This window comes from Sorex araneus, chromosome 10 (genome assembly GCF_027595985.1).
Source record: "Sorex araneus isolate mSorAra2 chromosome 10, mSorAra2.pri, whole genome shotgun sequence".
Taxonomy (NCBI): Eukaryota; Metazoa; Chordata; class Mammalia; order Eulipotyphla; family Soricidae; genus Sorex; species Sorex araneus.
Window position 1 is genome coordinate 62,886,238 of NC_073311.1, and position 22,886 is coordinate 62,909,123.

At 40.7% G+C, this 22,886-nt stretch overlaps 1 protein-coding gene across 6 annotated transcripts in view; it reads right to left on the bottom strand.

Annotated features, from left to right (window-relative positions):
* Positions 1–22,886, bottom strand: part of SOX5 (SRY-box transcription factor 5) — a 439,034-nt gene that overhangs the window by 326,801 nt on the left and 89,347 nt on the right. For all 6 annotated transcript variants that reach the window (XM_055118342.1, XM_055118344.1, XM_055118343.1 and 3 more), the window contains exon 3: positions 8–218. In XM_055118342.1, coding sequence (XP_054974317.1) covers positions 8–218 — 211 coding nt within the window. The remainder of the gene's footprint in view (positions 1–7; positions 219–22,886) is intronic.

The following is a 22,886-nucleotide window of genomic DNA, read 5'->3' on the forward strand; positions in this document are numbered from 1 at the left end:
TTCTTACCTTCTGGCTCATTCTTGATGAGCTCTTCCATCTTCCTCTGCTTCAAGGTGTCCACCACGTCCGCTAAACTGCCTTTGCGCCGCTCAGGGGTGCCCAGGGTCGCGCTGGACAAGGACTCGCCGCTCTGCCGCCCACCTTCTTCCGCCTTCTGAGGTGAGGTAGATGAGTTGTGTGGGGCAAATGAAGACATAACTTTATTGCCATCAACTTCCTGAAAGAGAAAAAAGAATTGTTTGTTTCAATTTCAGTCCACTTTTTTTCTTTTAACTTTTTTTATCGAAACACTGTGAGATTGACCCTTACGAAGCTGTTCGTGATTGGATTTCAGTCGTGGAGTATTCCAACACCCATCCCTCCACCAGTGAACATTTCCCAGCACCCGTGTCCCCAGGTTCCCTCCCGTCACCCTCCACCCCCTGCCCCTGTCCAGTCAACTTTTAAAGGAACAACCCAGTTTCTGTGGAGCTGAAATATGCAGGAACAAAGCTAATGTTTACTCCACAATGGCAAACAGAACCGGAGCATTTTAGTACATGAATTGTGGAGGTAAGCATTAGTCTGAAAAATGAATTCACAAGAGAAAGCTTTTAAAATGATGTGGATTGTCTCCCTTAAGCTGAGTACAAATGGCCGTGTAGCCTTCGGCAAAATCTGAATGATAGTTATGCATTTGCTTTTGTTTGAAAGTTTATAGATTTTCCAGGCAACATTATTAAGTAGTGGTTATCGCTATAAGATAACGTAAGATCCTCGTGATATTGTAATATCTTTTGTTTTTGTTTTTGCCGTCCCAGGGTTCAAATTCAGGGTTCACTTGTCACACAAGAGCTCTACCACTTAGCTGTAGCTCCAGCTCCAAAATTTTAATGTGTAAACAAATGAGATTATACTTCAATGTTCACTTCTTGGTAACTGCCTCTTCTTGATAGCACTCTTAGATAAAGTAAGGCCCATTTGGAGCTTTCCAGCTTTTTTTATTTTTCAAAGAGCACGGGCTATTTTGACATTGGAGAGGAACTTGGCAGTTCATTCTACCTCACCTGAAGATATTTTCAATTGCCTATGTACCAGAAGCACAGTTTTCTGTCAATGTTCTTTGTACTTTAAGCATTACTTCCCCTATAAAATAGTTACTTCTGATCACTGTTTCTTCATAATTTTTACGTGTATGAAGCGAATTTGCTCCATAATTTTAACACTTAAACTTGATGTTCTGTTTATTTTCCCCTACTATTTCTAGCACGCATCTCAGAATCTGTATATAATTTGGGTAATACTTTATAAAAATGACACTAAATTGATTTTTATGGCATTTTCAAGAGGAGTAATATTGTGATTAATTTTTTTCCTTATGGATTTTAGAGTTGAATCTCTCTTACTGCCCTAATCCTTTGCCTTCTCGCAAAATATAGCCCTTAAGAATAAATCCGCATCACAAGATCTTTGAGGAAGTTAGTCTCTAAATAAATTTCTTCATTCTACGCAGCAAAACTTTCACTAACATAACTGAGACTGTGCATATTTAAAATTTAGGATAATAAATTTGAGGAATGTTTACACACCTGTCTCTCTCTAAGAGATGTTAATAGGTCTCTTGACCCTATTAAAGAGACAAATCACAGTAATCCCATACCAAATGTGTCCAAAGGTTATGCCAATACTTTTTACTGCTTTAAAATGCACTATAGTTTTTGGATAAAACTATGATTCCTGGGGCCGGAGCTATAGGACAGTGGGTACGCAGACCCGAGTTTGATTCCCAGCATCCCATATGGACCCCGGCACTGCCAGGAGTAATTCCCTGAGTGCATAGCCAGAAGTAACCCCTGAGCATCGCTGGGTGTGACCCAAAAAGCAAACAAACAAACAAAAAACTGTCATTCTAATATTTTAAAAATAGAGATGTCAACACAAACAAAATCTGTTCAAAGGATTTATTGCGAATGGGTAAAAATGAAGAAAAATACATTAGCTGGGTGGTACAAACACCAATTTGTTAGGTAGAGCTGAGTCAATGCAAAGGAAACCAAAAGCAAAAACTATAGGCTAACAGAATCTTCAAAAGTATCATCCTAAGCCCCAAATCATCTATATTTCTTATGAACATCACAACAGTGATCTCAGCTCAAACAGGCGGCAGATAGCACTTGTGTACATGAAGCTTAGCTCACAACGTACTTGGATTTCAACATCAACATGCAGAACGAAACAATCACAACTCCCTACAGGCTAAGAGGAGGTATACTTCTGGAATTATTTATTTAAAATCCACACATAAATAACAGCTAGAACATAAACACATACACACATACCTCTGAAGAGAGCAATTACAGATTCATTCATTAAACTGTATTTTTATGAATGGCCCCTAATTGATATTAGCGCAGCTCCTTGCACACCCTAATACATCAAGCTTTTATAATCACTTCCCACAAATACTTCTTTTTCTTTCAGGATCAAAATCAGTAACATCCCAATTTTAGCTTCACTTTGAACATTTCTCTTTCATAATTTATGTTCACATTATATCATGCCAAACTTCACAAATAAGTACTTGGCAGGTGACCTTCACCTGCCATCGCTGAAAAATGACATTTTTTCTGTGTCATTCTACCCAGAAGAGGGAAGGTGGGCACTGCATGCACTCACAGACACTGCATGCAATCTATCTGATTAAAATATTAGAACATACATAGACGGTAAAACAAAAATAATAGTCCATTTCCATGTCTCTACTTCTCTCTACCTTGAAGAGAGGGGGAAGGTGCATTTCAGATAATTTAATACATTCCACAGCATTATACACTCAATTAGCCACAACAGCACAGGAAAGAAATGAATTAAGCACCGCTCCGGTGTCACCCAGGAATATTGATCTTCTCCATGTTTTGCCTGCTAGATTCCAGTCAGCCTCTCCCGCGGCTCAGCCTTGAGCAGTGTGTGGTGAACAGATGGTTCAGGGGACTCTCCTTCCTGTTCATGAGCCCGCAGAACAGCCCGACGAAGCCCGCCTGGGTTCAGCCAAAGTGGGCGAACACTTGCCCTCTGTTCCCTGGGATTGCACCAATACACCTCCAGCAGATGAGCACCCAGAGAGTTGACTAACAAGCACAGGAGCTGTGGGTCAGGGCTGTGGGCCAGTTGATCAAGTTGTGGATTCTGAACTCAGGGAAATTTTGTTTGTTTGGGGGCCACCTGGTAGCACTTGTGGCTTTCTCCTGGCTCCGTGCTCCGGGATCACTCCTGGCGGGCTCAGGGGACCAGAGCAGGCACTGGGGACAGAACCCAGGGCTGTTGCAAGCAAGGCCAACACCCGGCCATTGGGAGAAGCATTCTCAGAACTGGGAGCCAGAGCCTCCTTGCACAGAGCCCAGAACTTCCCTTTGTTATTCCTGAAAAGCTTGACTTAATATAACCCCCCAAAGGAAGAGAGTCCGGAACCATGCATGCATCCTTGAAATATCTTAAGAGATGCACTCTTACTCAACATTTTGCTTTGAACACTTTTAAGAAATATTATTTCAACTTTGTCATGCAAATTTCAGTTTAGATAAGATGGTGATTAAGAAGAGTTAGCTCCCCTGACTCACTTGGGAAGGAAAGCTATGTGACTCAGCCATATACATAACCTTTTTTTTTTTTTTTTGTCCAAAACAATCTTTCTCAAGCCTTTACAATGTGGCCCCTTTCATACCACGTTTCCTTCCTGTGACCTCTCTCCTGCTGGTTGCCCTTTAGTCTTGTGATGCCACGAGACCCCCATTTATGTAATTTTTACCTGTGGTCACTTAGAATATCCTAGAGGCCTGTAGGGCCACATGTCAACTGCCTAGAACCTGAGGCAAAAGATATTTCATCTTTGACTTCTGCCCCAAGAAACAAATGATCATCTATACTGTCCATAACTGAAAACTGAAATTTAATTCATATGGGTTAGTAAAACATTACACTGAACAGTTAATCTATTTAATTGCCAATCTATAATGGCTAAGAATATTAGACAATCCTTATTGACTACTTTGTCAGGCACTGTTTATAGTACCTTAAATGAACGAATTTAGTTAACTCGCACAGTAAGTTGAATAATGATTTACATTTCGTATCTAGGTACGCAGATGCCTGATGTGATATTGTGAAGGCTAATGATTTCCATTTCATAGTTAACGAAGCAGAGGGGTGCAGAAGTGCCTGAGATTTCTTAAGTATGAAAGTGAGAGATTTCTTCTTTACCAGATTCAATTCAACTCCTAATGACATAATACTAATGAATTGGAATTAGAACAACTTGATCTGAGACTTACAGAGCTTTTTCCATTCAAATAACCACTGACATGTAGCATGTGTATACTAAAAACAAAATGAACAACAACAACAAAATCCCCTACCTTGCCTTTGGCCCTAGAGTATAGGGAAGAGAGGGACAAGGAAAGACCCAAACTACAACAAACAAACTTAAAAAACAATCTGCCCGTCAGAGAGGCAGGCTGCAGGGTGGAGGGGGTGGGGGGGCTCTGGGGACATAAGGGAGGGGACTTGACACTGGTGGCGGGTAGGAGCTAGAACTGTCTGACTGAAAGGACATAGGACTTTGTAAATCACAGCGACTTAGTAAAAGCTTAAAGAAACATGGTGGTGGGGTGGAGGTTTCCACCAAGTCAGGATGGCTCTATGGGAATAAGCATCCTCCTGACACACACCAGGTCCCGAGGTCAATCCCCAGTACCACCCACGTGCATGGAAAATGGTCCCAGCAACGCTGCTTCCAGCTCACTCTACTTCACAGCTAAGCGTGTGCAAGCCTCCGACCGGGATGTGTGATTCCAGGCCAGCACAGCGGCCATCAACATGCAAGGACCCAACAGAATAGTGACCTGGAGAGCACTGGGATCCACACCAGACCCCTTGCACCATTATGATCGACTGTGTGAGGTCCCACAGCTGGCTAGGGAGCACTGGCAGGGGAGCACGAGAGAAAACACCTCAATGAAGAGTGTTAGAGGGCTGGGGAACTCTACTGGGGAAAAACCAAATGGGAGAGTGTATGACCCCTCTCCTCCTTATCAACCCCCCAACTGTGTGCGCGCGCACACACACACACACACACACACACACACACACACACACACACACACACACACAGCAACATTGGCAAAGGGAAGCAGGAACAAGGAGCCTTAAGGTTTAAATGACTTAACCATAGAGACTTGACCTCTGAATGGCTGCTAAAGACAGTCCTTTGTCCTTTTATGTTTTCCCTTTTTCTTGCACTTATGACATGTGCAAGCACAGCTAGTGTCCTTTCTAGAACTCTAATCTTTTGAACATACAGAATCACAGAATGGAAGGGCCAGACCGTGAGCAACTCAATTCCCTTGAGAACAAGTTCACCAGTGCCGGCGCTGGAGGAGGGATCAAGAATAGCGACAGAGGGGCTGGAGTGATAGCACAGCGGGTAGGGCGTTTGCCTTGCACGCGGCCGACCCGGGTTCAAATCCCAGCATCCCATATGGTCCCCTCAGCACCGCCAGGGGTGATTCCTGAGTGCATGAGCCAGGAGTGACCCCTGTGCATTGCTGGGTGTGACCCAAAAAAAAAAAGCAAAAAAAAAAAAAAAGAATAGCGACAGAGCGAAAGAAAACTTTGCTATGGTGAAGAACAAATTTGGACGTGACCATCTTCTTCCAGCAACAGACTGCTCTTGTATCACCACGGCAAGGCAAAACAAAACCATGAAAATATCTTAAAAGTTATATATTTGGTTTATTCCTTAACTGCTTTAAATATATATTTTTTATTTAAATTAGCATGTTTTATATATATGTGTGTGTGTATATATATAACATGCTTATTTTGAAACTAATTTTCACTGCTTGTAATCAGTCTGTCAAATTAAGAGATGTCAAATTTCATTCAGCTGGGGGAAAAAAAATAAATGACTACTGTTTTTAAGAAATTGCACTTCTAAAGTTTACTTGGCAGGGGTGAAATAGGGACAGTGGTACAGGGTCCTGGGCATTTTGATGGTGTGGGGTGCAATAATCATGTTTATCGATACTTTAAACCGTAAGATAAATAAATCAATAAAGATGGAAACATTCTATAGTGAAAAAAAAAAAACAAAGGCAGTTCTTCTGCAAAGCTCTGCAGAATCCCCTGACACAACAGTGCTCCTCCATTTAGATAATGGCTCCCAGACCCAGTGTCCCCACAGACAGGTGACATGTGCAGCCACACACAAGGCTGCATGTCCAGTGAGAATTTCACTTCATGCCTTGGATCCAACTATGAAATTTCTCGGAGATCCTCTCTCTAGATTCTTTCCTGCCTTTCCGTTTCCCCACGCTGAGAACCTGCACCCAGGATGCTACATGGATAACACACATGCTCGACCCCTGAGCCACGTTGTCCAGCTTCCTAGGAAGCCTTCTAAACTATGGGTTCCAAGTCAATGGTTGGAATTAGCCTCAAAAGTGTGGTGGGCTGACGACAGGTAAACTAGAGTAGAGACCACTACGACAATAATAGCTGGGGATGATCTTGCTGCACAAGATCTGGGGGTTAAAAGTAGGTAAAGGGATATTCCTGATAACCTTTCAGTATCAGTATTAGCAGTATTATTCAGTATTATTCAGTATTACAAATCACAGTACCCAAAAGTGAGTGTGTGTGTGTGTGTGTGTGAGAGAGAGAGAGAGAGAGAGAGAAGAGAGAAGAGAGAGAGGAAAAGCACCTGCCATAGGGGAGGCAGGCAGGGGGTGGGGGTTGATGGGAGGGAAACTGGGGACACTGGTGCTGGAAAATGTACACTGGTGGAGGGATGGGTGTTGGAACACTGTATGACTAAAACCCAACCACAAACAGCTTTGTAAGGGTCTATCTCACAGTGATTCAATAAAAAAAGTTAAAAAACGTTAGTTTCGAGAATAAATGTAGCATGATCTATGGAGCTATGGGTTCCAGAAATCAGATTCTTATTTGTCTATAAAACAAAAAATCTTCAGGTCTAAATAAAATGAATAAGTAATAAAGAAATAGCAGTATTATCAGTTTTTTAAAAAAGAAGCTCTGACCTAAATGTACATCTCCTGAGAAAAGTACCATGCACATGTTAACATGTGCTACTGGAGGAGTTTAGAATGACTTTTGTGTTGATTTTTTTAAAAAACAGAAATTATACATGTTTAACATGTTTTTTTTCTTTTTTCAGATAGTTAAGGTACAACTTTCAGTAACTTTAGATTGTATTATTACCGGCAATTAGAGAATTCAAGATTTTAATTAAAATTTATATGAATAATTATAATAAACACTTGAAAGAGTACATTGTTACTGCTAATCAGTACTTCATATATCATGCCCCTTCTCTCATGCATATATCTATTTGACAAGAAAGATAGAACTTCTAACTCATAGAGGAAAGCTATCCTTTTAACATGCCCAACCGGCCAAACTTCAAGTACGAATTTTCCTGAAAATGATATAAACATGCAAAGGACACACCAAGACATAAGCTATGCCAGTGAAAGCTCAGCAGAGGACTCTGGGCTTTTCTTTGGTTACTAAGATTGAATTCCGTATTTTGGACACAGGATATGGTCAGCTCCCAAGAACTATAAAATAAAAGTCAAGGCACGCACACATCTCTTGAGGGTCTGTTATACTTGTGATTACAGCGGCTCTGCAAGTCATCTAAGTTTAAATCTTTCCTGTAGTTTGGCCTGAAGAAGAGTTGCCTAAAGTATACTTAGGTCCAGTGGTTCAAAAAATGAAAATTGACAAAGACAGTTTTCTTTGGGCTATTTTTCTGCAGTCATCTACTGCGAGAAAGCTTACCACAATTGGCTACCTTTCTATATTCCAAAAGCCACTGATAATACTTTGTGCAACATACTGATCAGCCACTTCTTAGTGACTAAAACAACTACAAAGTGGGACAGCTGATAATCCAGATATCAGATTCCCAGCTTATCCACTTATCCAGGGATGGGTCAGGAGAGCAGACCCCTGCTCTAGGGGTCGTGACCTCGAGAGGCTAAACTTGGATGCAGAGGTCTAGATTTACTCACCAGCTCGAAGTATATGAATACCAACTCTGACTCTTTACATTTTGTGTGTATATTAATGCCATTGTTACTGGGATGATATTTACAATACTGGTGAGGATTATGCTCTCAGCATAGAGTTTGAATCTCTCTGAATTCAAACTCAATTTTGAAGGAATGCCTATTTTTTTAAGATTGTGGCATTTTATGAGAATCCAAAATTCCCTAAAAATGTATTTAGTAACAACTGAAAAAATTCACTGTTACACAGTATCAACAAACTTTAACATAATAGGAAGAAATTGTAAAGTGCTTGAATAAGTACCTGCATTACTTTATCCTCTGTTAAATTCTACATTTTGTATCTTACTGCTTGAACTTTTAAACCAAGATAAACAGAGTTTCCTCTGCCTCTGTAAGGCAGACACCACTACTCTTGAAGGCAAATTCAATATGCTAGTGACCAAGTTCATTCTGTTTCAATAAAAGATGATCATACTATTAAACTTAATCCATTATAATTAAAATACAAGATGTAGTTGACAGTTCAGATTGAATTTTGGGCTACTTGATGATTTGTGAAAGCAGAAAACTCAGATTATCAAGCATTAGGGGGGAAAGGTTTGGAAATCAAAGTAGTGGACAAGAAGAAACGTAAGAGCAGTGGCTGAGGTCCTGGGCACTTGGCATTGGTGGGATACAATGACTTTGTGTATCATTACCATGAACATTATTAACACAACATATTACAAAAACGATGTAACCATGTTACCTAAACTAGAATAACCCTTAACATTTATTTTGAAGAAATACCCAAATATTTCTTTACTGAGCAATGAAATATAAATTTTGCATAAGAATCTTGGTTTGCATGGGGCCAGAGCAATGAAACAGTGCATAGGGCATTTGCTTTGCATGCAACCAATCAGGGTTCCATACTCAACACCCCTATGGGCCCCTGAGCACCACTAGGAAGAACTCCTGATTGCAAGTCCAGGGGTGACCCCTGAGCATCGACAGCTATGGAACCTAAAGCAAAAATAAGCTTGGTTCGCAGTATAATTTTGGCCAAGGAGATAAAAAAAAATTGGCTCAGGTTAATATTTAATTATTGATTTTAAAAAAGTACATTCTTTTATTTTAAATAGCATTGGAATAAACGCTGGTTTCTAACATCATATAGGCCTTAGGTATATAGCCTTATAATTCTAATTCCATATATGACATTAGGATTGCCACTAGACAATTGGTCTCTTTATCACTTCACACTGGCCCACACATTCTTCTGCCCCTCTGCAGGAGTTTGTTTGTGTTTTGCTAGATCAATTGTCTTGCTTCTCCCCTCCCCACTCACTTTCCTCCTTCCCTCCTTCCTTCCTTTCCTTTTGTCTTTCTTTCTACCCTCCCTTTTCCTTCCTTTAGGCAAACAAATTTATAATTCTACAACTGTGTATGTACATTTACATATACATGCTCCTAATCAGTAACAAAGGACAGGTCATTTGGCAAAGGAATTTATAATTCTACAACTGTATACATACATTTGCATATACATGTTCCTAATCAGTAACAAAGGACAGGTCATTTGCATGTATGTGAATCTCAAATGGTGGTCAGCAAGCCAATCTCTTAGGCATCTCCTAGAAATACTTCACCCCAGACTTCCTGAAACTGAAAATCAAGAGGTGTGGCCCAACAAGGAGATTTTACTTGACTTCAGGGTAAAATGATGGTATTTTTGCTGTAGCAGCTAAGAGTCATCAGAAAGGAGAGCAGGAAGGTAACCAATTCCCAGGAGAAAGAAGAGTGTGCAGAGAAGAGGAAGAAGAGTTGGCAAATATCAACATGAAACAACCCAACTTTGAACCAAACGACGCTGAAATTTTACAAGTCATTTTGACACATGTTGAAGCAGGCTTATATTTGTTGACTTCTTACTAACTATGTAGATGAGAAAATCTGAGATTTATGTCCAAATCAAATGGTGGAACCAAATGTATTTTAGAAACATATTAAAATTTGCAGCTTAATTTACTAATATTTTAATCTTAGGAGACTAAAACAGCAATACTATGTTTTCTTTGTTTTAACTTATATTACACTTGACATCTAATTTAATTCCAACACGGGAAACAAATTTAAAGGCAATGTTTGATGATTATTAAGAGATTATACAAATGTGGGGGTGAGCCTTGGAAAATATCTTCATCTGCATGTGGATTCTACTTAGGCAGAAGGGTCTAATAGTTGTGTGTGTGTTTAAACACTCCTTCAGAATTATATTTGCTAAGAATCTCGGAAATTCTGCATTCCAATAAAATGCATGTTTTCATGTGCTCTCAAAACCACTTAATAAGCAAAAGTGGCATTTAGAGAATTCTAATACATGAACTAATAGAACCTGTAAAAACAAAGAACATTCTGTGCTGTGACAGCCTCATTATCCTTCTGCTGCAGATCTCTGTGCAGTATCTTACTCATGTGAAAGCATCCACAAATATATTTTAAGACATCCAATGATTTCTCCCCAAGGACTCCATCAACCATACAGATTTTCAAACAAAAGTTAGACTACACATAAAGGATTTCCATTTCACACGAGTATTACGGGTTTTATGTAATATCATAAGGGGGAAGAGAGGGGTTGAAAAGACAGTAGAGTGAGTAAGGAGCTTGCTGACATAGCCATCCTACATGGCCCCCCAATTCTGCCAGAAGTGGTCCATGGCCACCCTACATGGTCCCCCAATTCTGCCAGAAGTGGTCCCTCTGGGCATTGCATGAGAAATGCCAGGCAGTGACCCAACCCCATGCCCAAAGAAAACTCACCTATTATAACCAGCACAATTATTTCTCTATATAAATGTGCATTTATCTATTATTAAGAAACCACTACAAATTCTCCCTGTAGTTTTAAAAAGAAAAACTTGATAAAATCCCTATCACTCTGAGCCGAAAGAAAGTGCTGAGACTTGAACAATGCCTCCAACTATGATCTGTTTGTGAAATGACATTGGAACAGTTTCATCTACAGAGAGGACAGCCATGAAGTGAGTAACATGAGTGTTTGCTAGCAGTACTTGTAACTGGAAAGTGACTAAACACTGGGTGATGAGAAGAATCAGAATCCTTCGGGTAAGAAAATTCAAAGTCAGCATAAGCTTATAAACTAGCAGTTACACACTGAAGCAAAGACTAGAGATGTTGGCTTAACTGTGCAACCTTGGACATATTATCTAATGCTCCAAACCTCATTTTCTTTACGTACAAAATGAGATAAATATCATGTAAATGGAGTATTATTATTTACATCCCAAATACAGTAACAGATATTATACATACACTCAGAGATACCGAGAGTATCCCGCCCGCATGGCAGAGACTGGCAAGCTACCCGTGGCGTTTTTGATATGCCAAAAACAGTAACGATAGGTCTCATTCCTCTGACCTTGAAAGAGCCTCCAATGGTTGGGAAAGACAAGTAAGGAGAGGCTGCTAAAATCTCAGCGCTGAGTGTAATAGAGACGTTATAGGTGCCCGCTCGAGTAAATCGACTAACAACGGGATGACAGTGGTACAGTGATACAATGATTATTGTTCTAGGGAATTTAAAACTAGTGAAAAACATTCAAAACTAAGTATTTACTCAATTTTCACTGAGAATAATATATAATAATGGGATAACTTACTAACTTGCGAGGAGGCATAATGATATTCACCATAAAGTTAAAAAGCCGCCTGAAGCCTTGAATTGCTGAATCTCTACTTCAAATCTTGCTTGAGTGACACAGGAAAGTCATTTAATTATTTTATGCTGGTTTCCTCGCCTATTAAATGAGGTCATAACTACTTATGATTTGCTCATTGGATTGAGAGGATTATGCTATAAAATGAAGAGCTGTATGAATTAGGGGATTAAATAAGTAGCTAAAGTTATAACTTTTAAACCTCAGAAAATGGTAATGGTCTATGACAAGAGCAATATAATTATTTCTAAAAATTAGAATAATCCAGGTATATAATAAGATGCAATAATGAATAAAACAGAATATATTTATATGTATATCTATAGATAGATAGATAGATAGATAGATAGATAGATAGATAGATAGATAGATAGATAGACAGGTACTGATGATGATATTGATGAGGAATAAAGTAAAAGCCAAACTCTTAACTAGGGAATTAGAGAAAATACATAGGCAAGAAACAAACTTATTTGTCCTACCTTCCTTACCAAGAAAAATAAGAAAAGAATGAACAAACTGCTTTACTAAAATGGAATGGAATTCTGGGGACCAATTTCTTCAAGAAAATTTTTTTAAAGTTTAAGTTTACCATTAAAAAATTTTAATACAAACCTCTTTATTTAAGGGAAAAGAAATTTTCACCTAAATTGTGTGGCATTTGTGAACTTTTACATCTGCGTATACAAAATTTTGAAATTTCTGTTTCATGGTTCTCTACAACCATAACTTGGGGAAATAATCAAAGACAGAATGTTAACAAAATAAAACTTTTAAAAGCCAAACTGAAAAGAAATAATCATTTTTCATAAATTCATGACACCAAATTTCTGCCTTTCTTCATATTTCTCTTTTTTCTTATAAGATGAATGCTAACCAAGTTTGCTCTTTCACCAGGAGAGCATTTGCCCCATGGGTTATATGCAAACCAACCCTAGGGGTCCTTTAAACTATAAGCACAAAACCAACGCAGAGTAACAAGAAAGACTCCATTTTGTTTGTTTTTGCTTTGGAGCTACACCCAGGGGTGCTCAGGGCTTACTCCTGGGACTCGGGAATTACTTGGTGGTGCTCTGAGGATGCCTGGGATCAAACCCTGGTCGGCCACTTGCAAGGCAATGTCCTATTAGCTGCACTGTCTCTCCTGCCCCAGAGTAACAAAGAAGATTCGGAGGCACCAAATATTCATTTTTTGCTGGTTTCCCATGTGGACCCAGGGGACCAGGAAAAGTCCCTGGCTAGTGGCACCAGACCAGACGGATTTCATAGCTCAGAGTCAGCCAATATTCTTAGATCATTAGAACCATCCCATCTTCCCTATTAAAAGAAAAAAGTATTTAAAGATTACATTATATATATGTATATATATATATACATATATATATATATATATAAAATCACTTGTATTTGGATTGCTGGAGCAATAGTACAGCGGGTAGGGCGTTTGCCTTGCACACAGCTGACCCAGGTTCGAATCCTCCGCCCCTCTCAGAGTCCGGCAAGCTACCAAGAGTATTCCATCCACACGGCAGAGCCTGGCATGCTACCTATGGCGTATTCGATGTCTCACAACAGAGACATTACTGGTGCCCGCTCGAGCAAATCGATGAGAAATGGGATGACAGTGATACAGTGACAGCGATACAGCGAATCATTTGTATTATATATATATATATAAAAAGAGGCATGCATATATATATACATATATACATATATATGTATATATATATACACACACATATACATATAGGCCAGAGTGTAAGGATCAGAGTTAAGGTGTTTGCCTTGCATGTTGTCAACCCTGATTGGATCTCTGGCACCACATATGGTACCAGGAGCATCTCTGGAACTGATCCTTGAGCACAGAGACAAGAGTAAGCTCTGAACACCGTTGGGTATGTGCCAAAATAGAACAAAGAAAAGATTTTCAACAACACATTGCATATATAGAAAAAAAGAACAGCATCTTTTCTTTGACAGGGACCTTTAGCACGAATTTACATGAAGCAGCTGAGAGAGAGGAAGCAAGGAGTTTCCCAACTAGGAACTCCTGGTGTCAAGCACATGTTGCCCAGCTTGCTTCAGCCGGCAGATGAGGACCACCCTGTGAACATCCGGTCCCAAGGACATTGGCATCCTGATGCAAAACCTCAGGTTCTCTGTAGAGTTCATCTGCACACTTGACATGAGAAAAGTGAATTTTGTTGGGCCTCCTGCACCGAAGAACGTGTCTGTGTTGGCGTTGCTGGGGAACATGCCCAGGGTGTAAGGACGCCAAGCAAGTGCTCCATCACTGTCACCCCTGAGCCACCTCCCTAGCCAGTGTGGTACAGGGGGCACTCAGAGCCCACTCCTGTCTCTGTGATCAGGAGTGACTGGCCCCTCTCCCGGACGCGGGACCATATATGGTGCTGTGGAGCTGAAGATTCAAATGAGGGTCAACGGCAGGCAAAGCAAATACCTTATCTCCCTCACTATCTCGCCAGACCCTTTAAAACATTTCTGAAATGTTAAGTGTTTTACCAAAAAAATACCAAAAAAAAAGAATAAATTACAGTTCATTAATTTTTAGTTGAAAAAAAAAAGGTGCAGGAACCTGAAGATCTTAAGGCTTCTCTAATTCATAAGGGATATTAAAAAAGTGTCACTTAATTAATAGTGGAAGTAATTAAGCATCCAAGAACAATTAATGAAAAGTAGTAGCTGAGAATGGTAAACTGAGAAGACAAACCCAGGGTCATCTTATTTTTTCATTTGTGCTGGTCACACTCTCTTCCTCAACTGATTCAGCAGCTGAATGACTGTGTGAGTGAGAGAGAGAGACAGACAGACAGACAGACAGACAGACACAGAGTGTGTGGGTACATATATATATATATGTGTATATATATACACATATATATGTATATATACACATATATACACATATATATGTATATATGTATACACATATATATGTGTGTATATATATACACATATCATAATGTATATGGACATAGATATGCTGATTCTCTCCCACTAAATCATTTAAAAGAGGTAAGGTAAATATTCCTTTACAAATGTTCACACACTGCTTTGGAAATTTGTATTTAATGTTATTTATACACCATGAATACAGAACATAGTTTTGGCCTATTTACCATGTACCTCAAACACTACTATTGATGTTCAATAAACACAGACTGAGTTACCTCATTTATTCATATATCTAAACTTTTAGTATAAAGTTAGAACAAAATATGGTTCACAGGAAAATATAAGACTTATTCCAAGAAACATCCAGAAAATTTGACAGACTACTCACACTCACATATACAATCACACATATATACACATGGGAGAGAAGAGAGTGGCAACTCAAAAGAAATAGAAAATAACAAAGAAGAAGAATGAGTTATTCATGAAAGGGCATGGAAATCAAATAGTTGAGTTTATATTAGCCCTGACAGGCAGTGTAGAACGGCTGTAGATGCTACAGAAGGGAATTTTCCTAACGTCCTAATACCAGACTAGCAGGAAACCAATAACAAATTGGGTGGGAGACCCCCTCCAAACAGGAAACAGTTACCACACCACATAAGCAGTGATAGAACGCTTTTCGCTAGATTGTAGCTGTGAGAGTTGAAAAGAACCATAAAATTCCAGAAATTATTTGAAGCAAGTAATGATAGGATTAAATAACTTGAAAATGAGGAGGAAGAGTTCAAGACCGATTTTTTTCCTTGGGATACTGAAATCATGATTACAGCAGTGACAGAAACTAAATAGCTAGCAAACAGATAATTATTCAAACAGAATCGGTATATGTAAATTAAATTAACAAACCCACATAAGTAAATTAATCCCTAATTTGAGCACTAGCCCTTCTGACCAGCACTGGAAATACTAAGTGTGAGATATGGTGGCTCTGATTCAAATGCAGAGTTTATTATTTGACATAATTAAATTTTTATGTAGAACACCCAACATGCCAATACCCTTCAAAATACAAGCTGCAGATAGTGTTGTAAAATGGACTATAAACCGTTTCCAGTGACAAGCTCAGTCCATTTTAATCCATGCGCTCTCAGAAAAGTCCCCACACAGGGTGAAGAGGAAACAACCAAACCCTCCACGTATATTAAAAATGGCAGTTACCTGGGGCTTGTCGGGCACATGGACTTAGGGTGGAAATGTTCTTAATTTTAGTGTAACTTGTAATTAGAGTTTGAAAGACTATTGATGAAAACATAAAAAGAAAAAAAATTGCATGTATGAAAATAACGAGTCCCAGTCAAGTAGGAAAGAGAAATTAGGAAATACGAAGGTTCGAGAATAAAACTGTCAGTATGAAGATTTAGTTATTCTCGGAAATAAGCATGTCAGAGTGCACTGCATAAAGAAAGGCGAAAGCTGGAACGGGGTACCTGCAAGGAGCAGCCGCTACGACTGCCAAGTCTCTCGGGCTGCACGTTCCACCGCTACATGTCTTGCGGTATGAAAGTTAGAAGGAGGTAAAACAAAAATAAGATTCATCAATACTGAAAAAGTTCCACAGAAACCGACTGCCGAGAGTGCTTTATTGAGTGATGGTGTTCTTTTCTCCATTAATAGATTACCCTGTCAAGGGACCATGTAGGGGATGCATGTAAAAATGAATTTGTATTTAAGCTCTACTAAATCCTACGGAGTGGCGGGAGGAGATTGGTTACTTTGGATGGGGGACAAAAGCTTTCTCTTTCACAGTTCCTCCTTGAATCTCTGACTCCGGAGGATCCCTGAGTCTGTGTGATGTCTCAATGTGATTCTCACTTGGCAATCCATAACCTTTACAAATGTCACCCCAAAAGAGGGGCGCCTAGTCTTTATACCCCCTCACTGAAAGAACATGAGCTTTATTTGTATTAGAATCTACCTTGTTTGTCTAGTGGAGCTCATTTTAAACAGTCATTCCCCTTAAGCCTAACAGGCATTAAGACTGGGTCTCCGGGCAGGAACCAAGCAGGTACGGCCTGGAGCTTGGAGATGTTATACGCGGAGGGTTCACACCAAAGTATTCTGCTGTTCATTCATTACACTTAGCAACATCAAACAGGGAGAAATAATTAAAAGGCTCCTATTGGGCATCTAGAGACCTTGAACATAGACGGGGGGTGAACACAAAGACAGAATATTTGGTTACCAGAGTCACACTTCACCTCTCTAATTAATTTCTTATGGTGCATTTTTGGCATTTCCATTCATTTTGTCCTTCTCCCCTAGTTCCCACAGAAGTTTACTCATACATGTATACATTTCATTAAGAGAAATCAAAGGGTTGTCTTTAGTGAAGAGGGTTCCATTCCCAGAGACTCCACGTTTAAAAAGTAAATTGCCTGAATATATTCAATTATCGACAGAAGCAAAGGAAATCACATGCAAATGGCATTAGGCAGAGGCCATTCTGACAGCTTCATGTGTATTTATATTGCTTCAGTCAGAAAGGAGAAAAGCTGTCAAAAACGAAACATCTCTTCCCCTCTCCAGATCAGGTCGCTGGGACTAGAAACCACGGGGGCAATAGTACCCAGAGGAGAAAGTCGTCTGCTACTTAGCATGGAAAGTTCAGACACTCTCCAAGGCAACAGTGGCCCCCTTTGTAAGTCTACCCACAAGACAAAGGCGAGCGCTAACCATTAGGCTGCTGAAATAGGCAGGACAGGGAGGGCCCCTCCCAAGGCAATGGAAAAAGCTGACCTTGCAGAAAATCCGGAAGGAAAAAAAAAAGGAACTAAGGCCTGAAAAGACCCTCAGTAACAGACCCAGAGCCCCAGAGAAACCCTGCAGAAACAAAAGACCAGAAAGGAATTTCAGAGAAGACCATCACCACTCCCAATCCCCCTGGTAACATCCTTAGCAACGGACTTTGACCCACGTAGAAGCCCCAGTTAGGAGCAGGTTGGAGAAACCCTATAAAGAGCACCTGGAACAGAGGAAGCGCGTGCATAGGCTGCCCGAGTCCATGTGCTGCTTGTGCCCACATGGCCGAGCACATGTGGCGCCTGAGCATATGTGTCACCCGCATCTCCCCTCTTGAGATGTGGCCTTTCATGCTTTCCTGTCTGATGCTGGGGTGTGTGTAGGGCTCTCTCCACCCTTGGGAGAATCCCGGGTTCTCTCTTGAGCACGTTACTCTCCACTCTCCTCCACTTCCTCCTCCTCCTTCCCTTCAAAACCTCCAAATAAAGTCAGTTTTACTTCACTGTCCCTATACTCCTGGAATTCTTTTCTGCGAGGCAAGACCCAGTAACCCTAGGTCCTGGGTGGTAGAAGCGGATGGGGAGAAAGTGACCGTCTTTCTCCTCCCCGCTTCACATGAGCCACCCGTGGGGCCCCCCGACATCACCGCCACGGAAGACCACTTTCTGGAAGACGGCTTCGTAAACGGTATGTTCAAAACAGGCTCATAAAGCCACACGTCAACTCGTCAACTCGGTTTAGCATGTGACTACACGTCCTGATGCCAAGAGGAGCCCCACGTAGGCTCCGGAGAGGGGCCTCAGAAGTCTCTCTCCTGCTGACCTGTATGTTTGATCACACGCAGCCAGGACATCGTCACATGCATGTTCTGCCCCGTTCCCTGAAGAAGACGAGAGCACGCGAGGAAGACTCCAGCTGGCCCCGTGACGGGCTCCTGGGGCCACACGGGCTTTCTGTGCAGGATTTAAGTGCTCCCTGAGTTCTCTTGAAGGGTGACCGTACCAAGTCTGGGTGCCACATGTGTGTGTTTTCTCGCCAGTTCCAAAATCATTCATTCAAATCACTCGTTGTGGGTCAAGTTCATATCCAATTCCACAGAGCCACGGATTTTCCTGGAGGTGAATGCCGGGTTTGTGCCGGCGCCCGGGACAGTCAATAGCAGGCCCGTGCGGGGCGGGTGAGCTGTGCAAGCAGCGGGAAGGAGAAGGAGGCGACCGCAGGCTCACGTGCGTGTGACAGAACCCAGTTCAGAAAGACTTCAAGGACCAAGGCCACAGCATTTTCACCTGGGTACCAATTCCAAGAATTCAGGACTAGAATAATTAAATTTTTATATGTGATTCTGAGGCAGGAAGTGTCGGGGTCATTCTTTAACATATTTGTATCCCAATGCTTTTTACTTATGATAATTAGCCTCAGATTCCATTCAGTACCCCTAAGAGGGGGCATAGCCTTAGCAAAATAACAAACGTGCCACTTACTAAACTGAGTCATGTGCCAGTCACTAGACTGGAGTTTTAACTAAACTATTATTTGCTCAATGTCACCGAATACTGTCCCTTCAGCCCCATCTATTACTACCACTACCTTCTCGGACACAGAAGCCGGGGCTAGCTCTGGGCATCAGGTTTGTGCTTAACACCACTCCGCTAGCGAGATTTCTTTCACACTGAAAACACCTCAGTTTTCTATTCTTCCTGACTTAATTAAACATTCATCTCATAGTTTTATCTCTTTAGAGGCCAACTCTAAATCCCACATAATATTTCAAATACACCATTTTTGTTTCACAATATGCTTCACTAACCAATATGTTTAAATCTCTATTGTCACTGTCACTGTCATCCTGTTGCTCATTGATTTGTTCCAGCAGGCACCAGGAACGTCTCTATTGTGAGACTTGTTGCTGTTTTTTGACATATCGAATACGCCACGAGGAGCTTGCCAGGCTCTGCCATGCAGGCGGGATACTCTCGGTAGCTTGCCAGGCTCTCCGAGAAGGGCAAAGGAATAGAACCCGGGTCGACTGCATGCAAGGCAAACACCCTATGTGCTGTGCTATTGCTCCAGCCCACCTCAGGTTTAAATTTCTATAGTATTATTAATTAGCTACACTTGAGATTTCAAAATCCTTGGCCTGTGTTTCCAAATGAAAATCGAGTCATTTTATCTAACTTTAAATAATGTTTTAAATGCCTTTCGTTTTCTTCTCCCCAACACACAAGTATGCATACAACATTTGGTGATCATGTATCTACATTTTAAAGAACAGCATGGAAGGGCCAGAGTGGTAGTACAGAGGAATCCTTTGCATGCAACCTACCTGGACTCAATCCCCAACACCCCATGTAGTCTTCCAAGGAAGGAAGGAAGGAAGGAAGGAAGGAAGGAAGGAAGGAAGGAAGGAAGGAAGGAAGGAAGGAAGGAAGGAAGGAAGGGAGGGAGGGAGGGAGGGAGGGAGGGAGGGAGGGAGGGAGGAAGGGAGGGAGGGAGGGAGGGACTGGAGGGGAGGGGAGGGGAGGAGAGGAGAGGGGAAGGGAGGGGAGGAGAGGGGAGGGGAGGGGAGGGGAGGGGAGGAGAGGAGAGGGGAAGGGAGGGGAGGAGAGGGGAGGGGAGGGGAGGGGAAGGGAGGGGAAGAGAGGGGAGGGGAGGGGAGGAGAGGGGAGGGGAGGGGAGGAGAGGAGAAAGGTTAGTTCTGGATCCTGGGGGAAATGTAGATAATTTTCTAATAAATAATCAGATCTAACATCCTGCATGATGCCTTCAAAATATCTGAGAATACTGAACAGACCTTTCCCTCTTGAAGGCCCACCGTCTGTTTTCATCCCTCTCCTTTTTTGATCATTTTGACCTTAAATCCTCCCAAACATATAGAACAATCATAATAAGTTCAAATTTCCCTTTCCAGTGGCCGAGGAGGTGGCTCAACAGTCTGGAGCAAGTCTTATCATGTGGGAGCCCCAGGTCTGACTCCAGAGCATCGCTTAGTATGGTCTTAAAAAGAAATCCTCTTCTCTTTCTAACCTCTCTCCGAAGGATATAACCTTGACACTGTGTGTTAAACTTCTTCCAGGGGCTTGCACCCGGCACTTACAAAGCTCTCAGAACTCCTTTGGATAACATGCAAAGTTATTTATCACCACTCTCCATTCTGCTCAGTGATGCAAACATAATTTAACTCCTTGATTTCCCTCAGGCCGCCTGCTCCTTAATCTCTCACTTCTGTGCCTCTTTCTAGATATTCTCAAGATTTAAAATCCAGTTTAGGTTTATTTCCCTGGGAAGCTGTATATTTGCAATTTCGAAGTTTGTGTCAATGGGGGTCATTTCTTAACCAAGGCTTCCAATTTAGGGAATACTTCACTCTACTCATCTATTTCCAACAGTCTCTGAAGGAGCTCTGTACCTCAACTCAACCTCCATAACTAGGAATGGAGACTCCTACCCCCTCACAACCGTGGCTCAGGGCCCGTTTTCACTCCCAGCCTCATAGCAGCCCAGACACAGCCCCTGTCACTCATCCGAGAAACCAAAATCACTACTTCTGATCTTAAAGCAACTCTCCTTCTGTGAGTGTCAACTTCCCATCACAAAACTCTCACCATTCTCTTAACAGTGCATATGATAGACTACAGATTTACATCAAGATAAATTAGGAATCTGGATTATCTGCCACCACTGAAATATGTCGAATGACCTCACTCTGCCTCTTTGGGCCTAAATGCTTCCCTTGAGACTGTGACACCACAACAAAATGCAAAACTCAAGACTGAGAAATGCAAAACTCAAGACTGAGTTCTCCTTGGGGATAAGGAGCAAGAAAACATTTTACATATGAACATCACATTTATGTAAAAATCATGACATTTGCAGATAGCGATACATACACATATTTTATAGGTGGGCATATAAATTGTTGTACTTAAGTATAAAATATGCTTTCAACTAAATACAAACCTGATGTTTGCAACCTCAACTGAAGAGAGCACGGTATTCTTGAAAAAAAAAAACTGGCATTCATAATTTGACTTTGTTCTTCGTGTCTTCTCAGGACTCTAGGTTGCTTAACCAAGATTTAGCCTTTGCCTTTTCTGTTCGCAAGGAACTACTCTGTTTCAACAACTCAACTCAACATTTCTAGGGACAATAGGCCAATTAAGATTGTTTTGTTGATGTCTCCATAGTGTTCAATATTCACCTAACTTAGTATGATAATTGGCATGGCAGAATAATGCTAAGATTGGGTAGAAAATGTGCTAAGGCACTTCTGATGCAGGTGGAAATTACTATTCCATGCCTATGCGAGAAAAGTAAACACAGATATTCCTGGTCACTTCACAAAATCTCTCATCTTTCCTTGTGGAAATTCTTAGGCAATTCCACCCTGAGTTAGGCGTAGGATATTGGTTTGTCTTTTTAAATTTTTTTTCCTATTTTTAAGTGAATCACTGTGAGGTACAGTTACAGACTTACAAACTTTTGTGCTTATGTTTCAGTCATACAATAATTGATTACCCATTTGTCTTTCTTCTCATAAAAAAAGAACAGATTAAAATGTGTCATGCCATTTTACAAAATGTGAATCTTTGTGTTTCTCTAAAATACAAGGGGGTTAATACCCATTTAAAATATATTGATGGTTTTATTTTTTAAACAAAATAAGTAACTTCTCCTCTCCTGCTCCCTTCTACCTAGAAAAAAAATCAGGATTAGACTTCTTTGGTTTTTTTCCAAAAGATCTACATTTAGGTACCAAGATTAATATTTTCTTTATGATAGCATTTTTATAAATCCAGTGTACAGATGTAGCCTTTCACAGTTCTTCAATAATTACTGATTATAAACTCCAAATTTCTGATAACATTCAAAGTTGTTTATAATCTGATCTTAATTTGCCTCTTAAACTTTATCCCATGACAAACCTGCCTATTTTTACCTGCTGGGTGACTATTCTATCATACCAATAAAACAGAAGCAACGGCATTATCTTTAAGAAAGTTGTAAAGACTGTGTGACAATGAATATAAATGTTTGGCATAATCACCCATCCTTTCACTTTGCTAAGTTTCATTTCAAAGTTTCATTTTTACTAGACTCTATGAAAGCACACTATCATCAAATGCACTAAATTACTGACTGTTCCACCTAAACACCCAGAAATGCCCCCAAAAGACACAAACAGAAGTATAGACCATAATGTGTGGAAGAGATCTGCTGTAAGTTTCTCTTTAGTTTACTCGGAATGCCTCCTTCACCTCAGTTTCTCTCTTCTCATCTTACACTTTCAAATGTTTCCTATATTTCAAGATTCCGTTGATGATCTGAGTTTCCCGGGACCCTTTCTTGGCTTCTGACCCTCTCCGCATACCCACT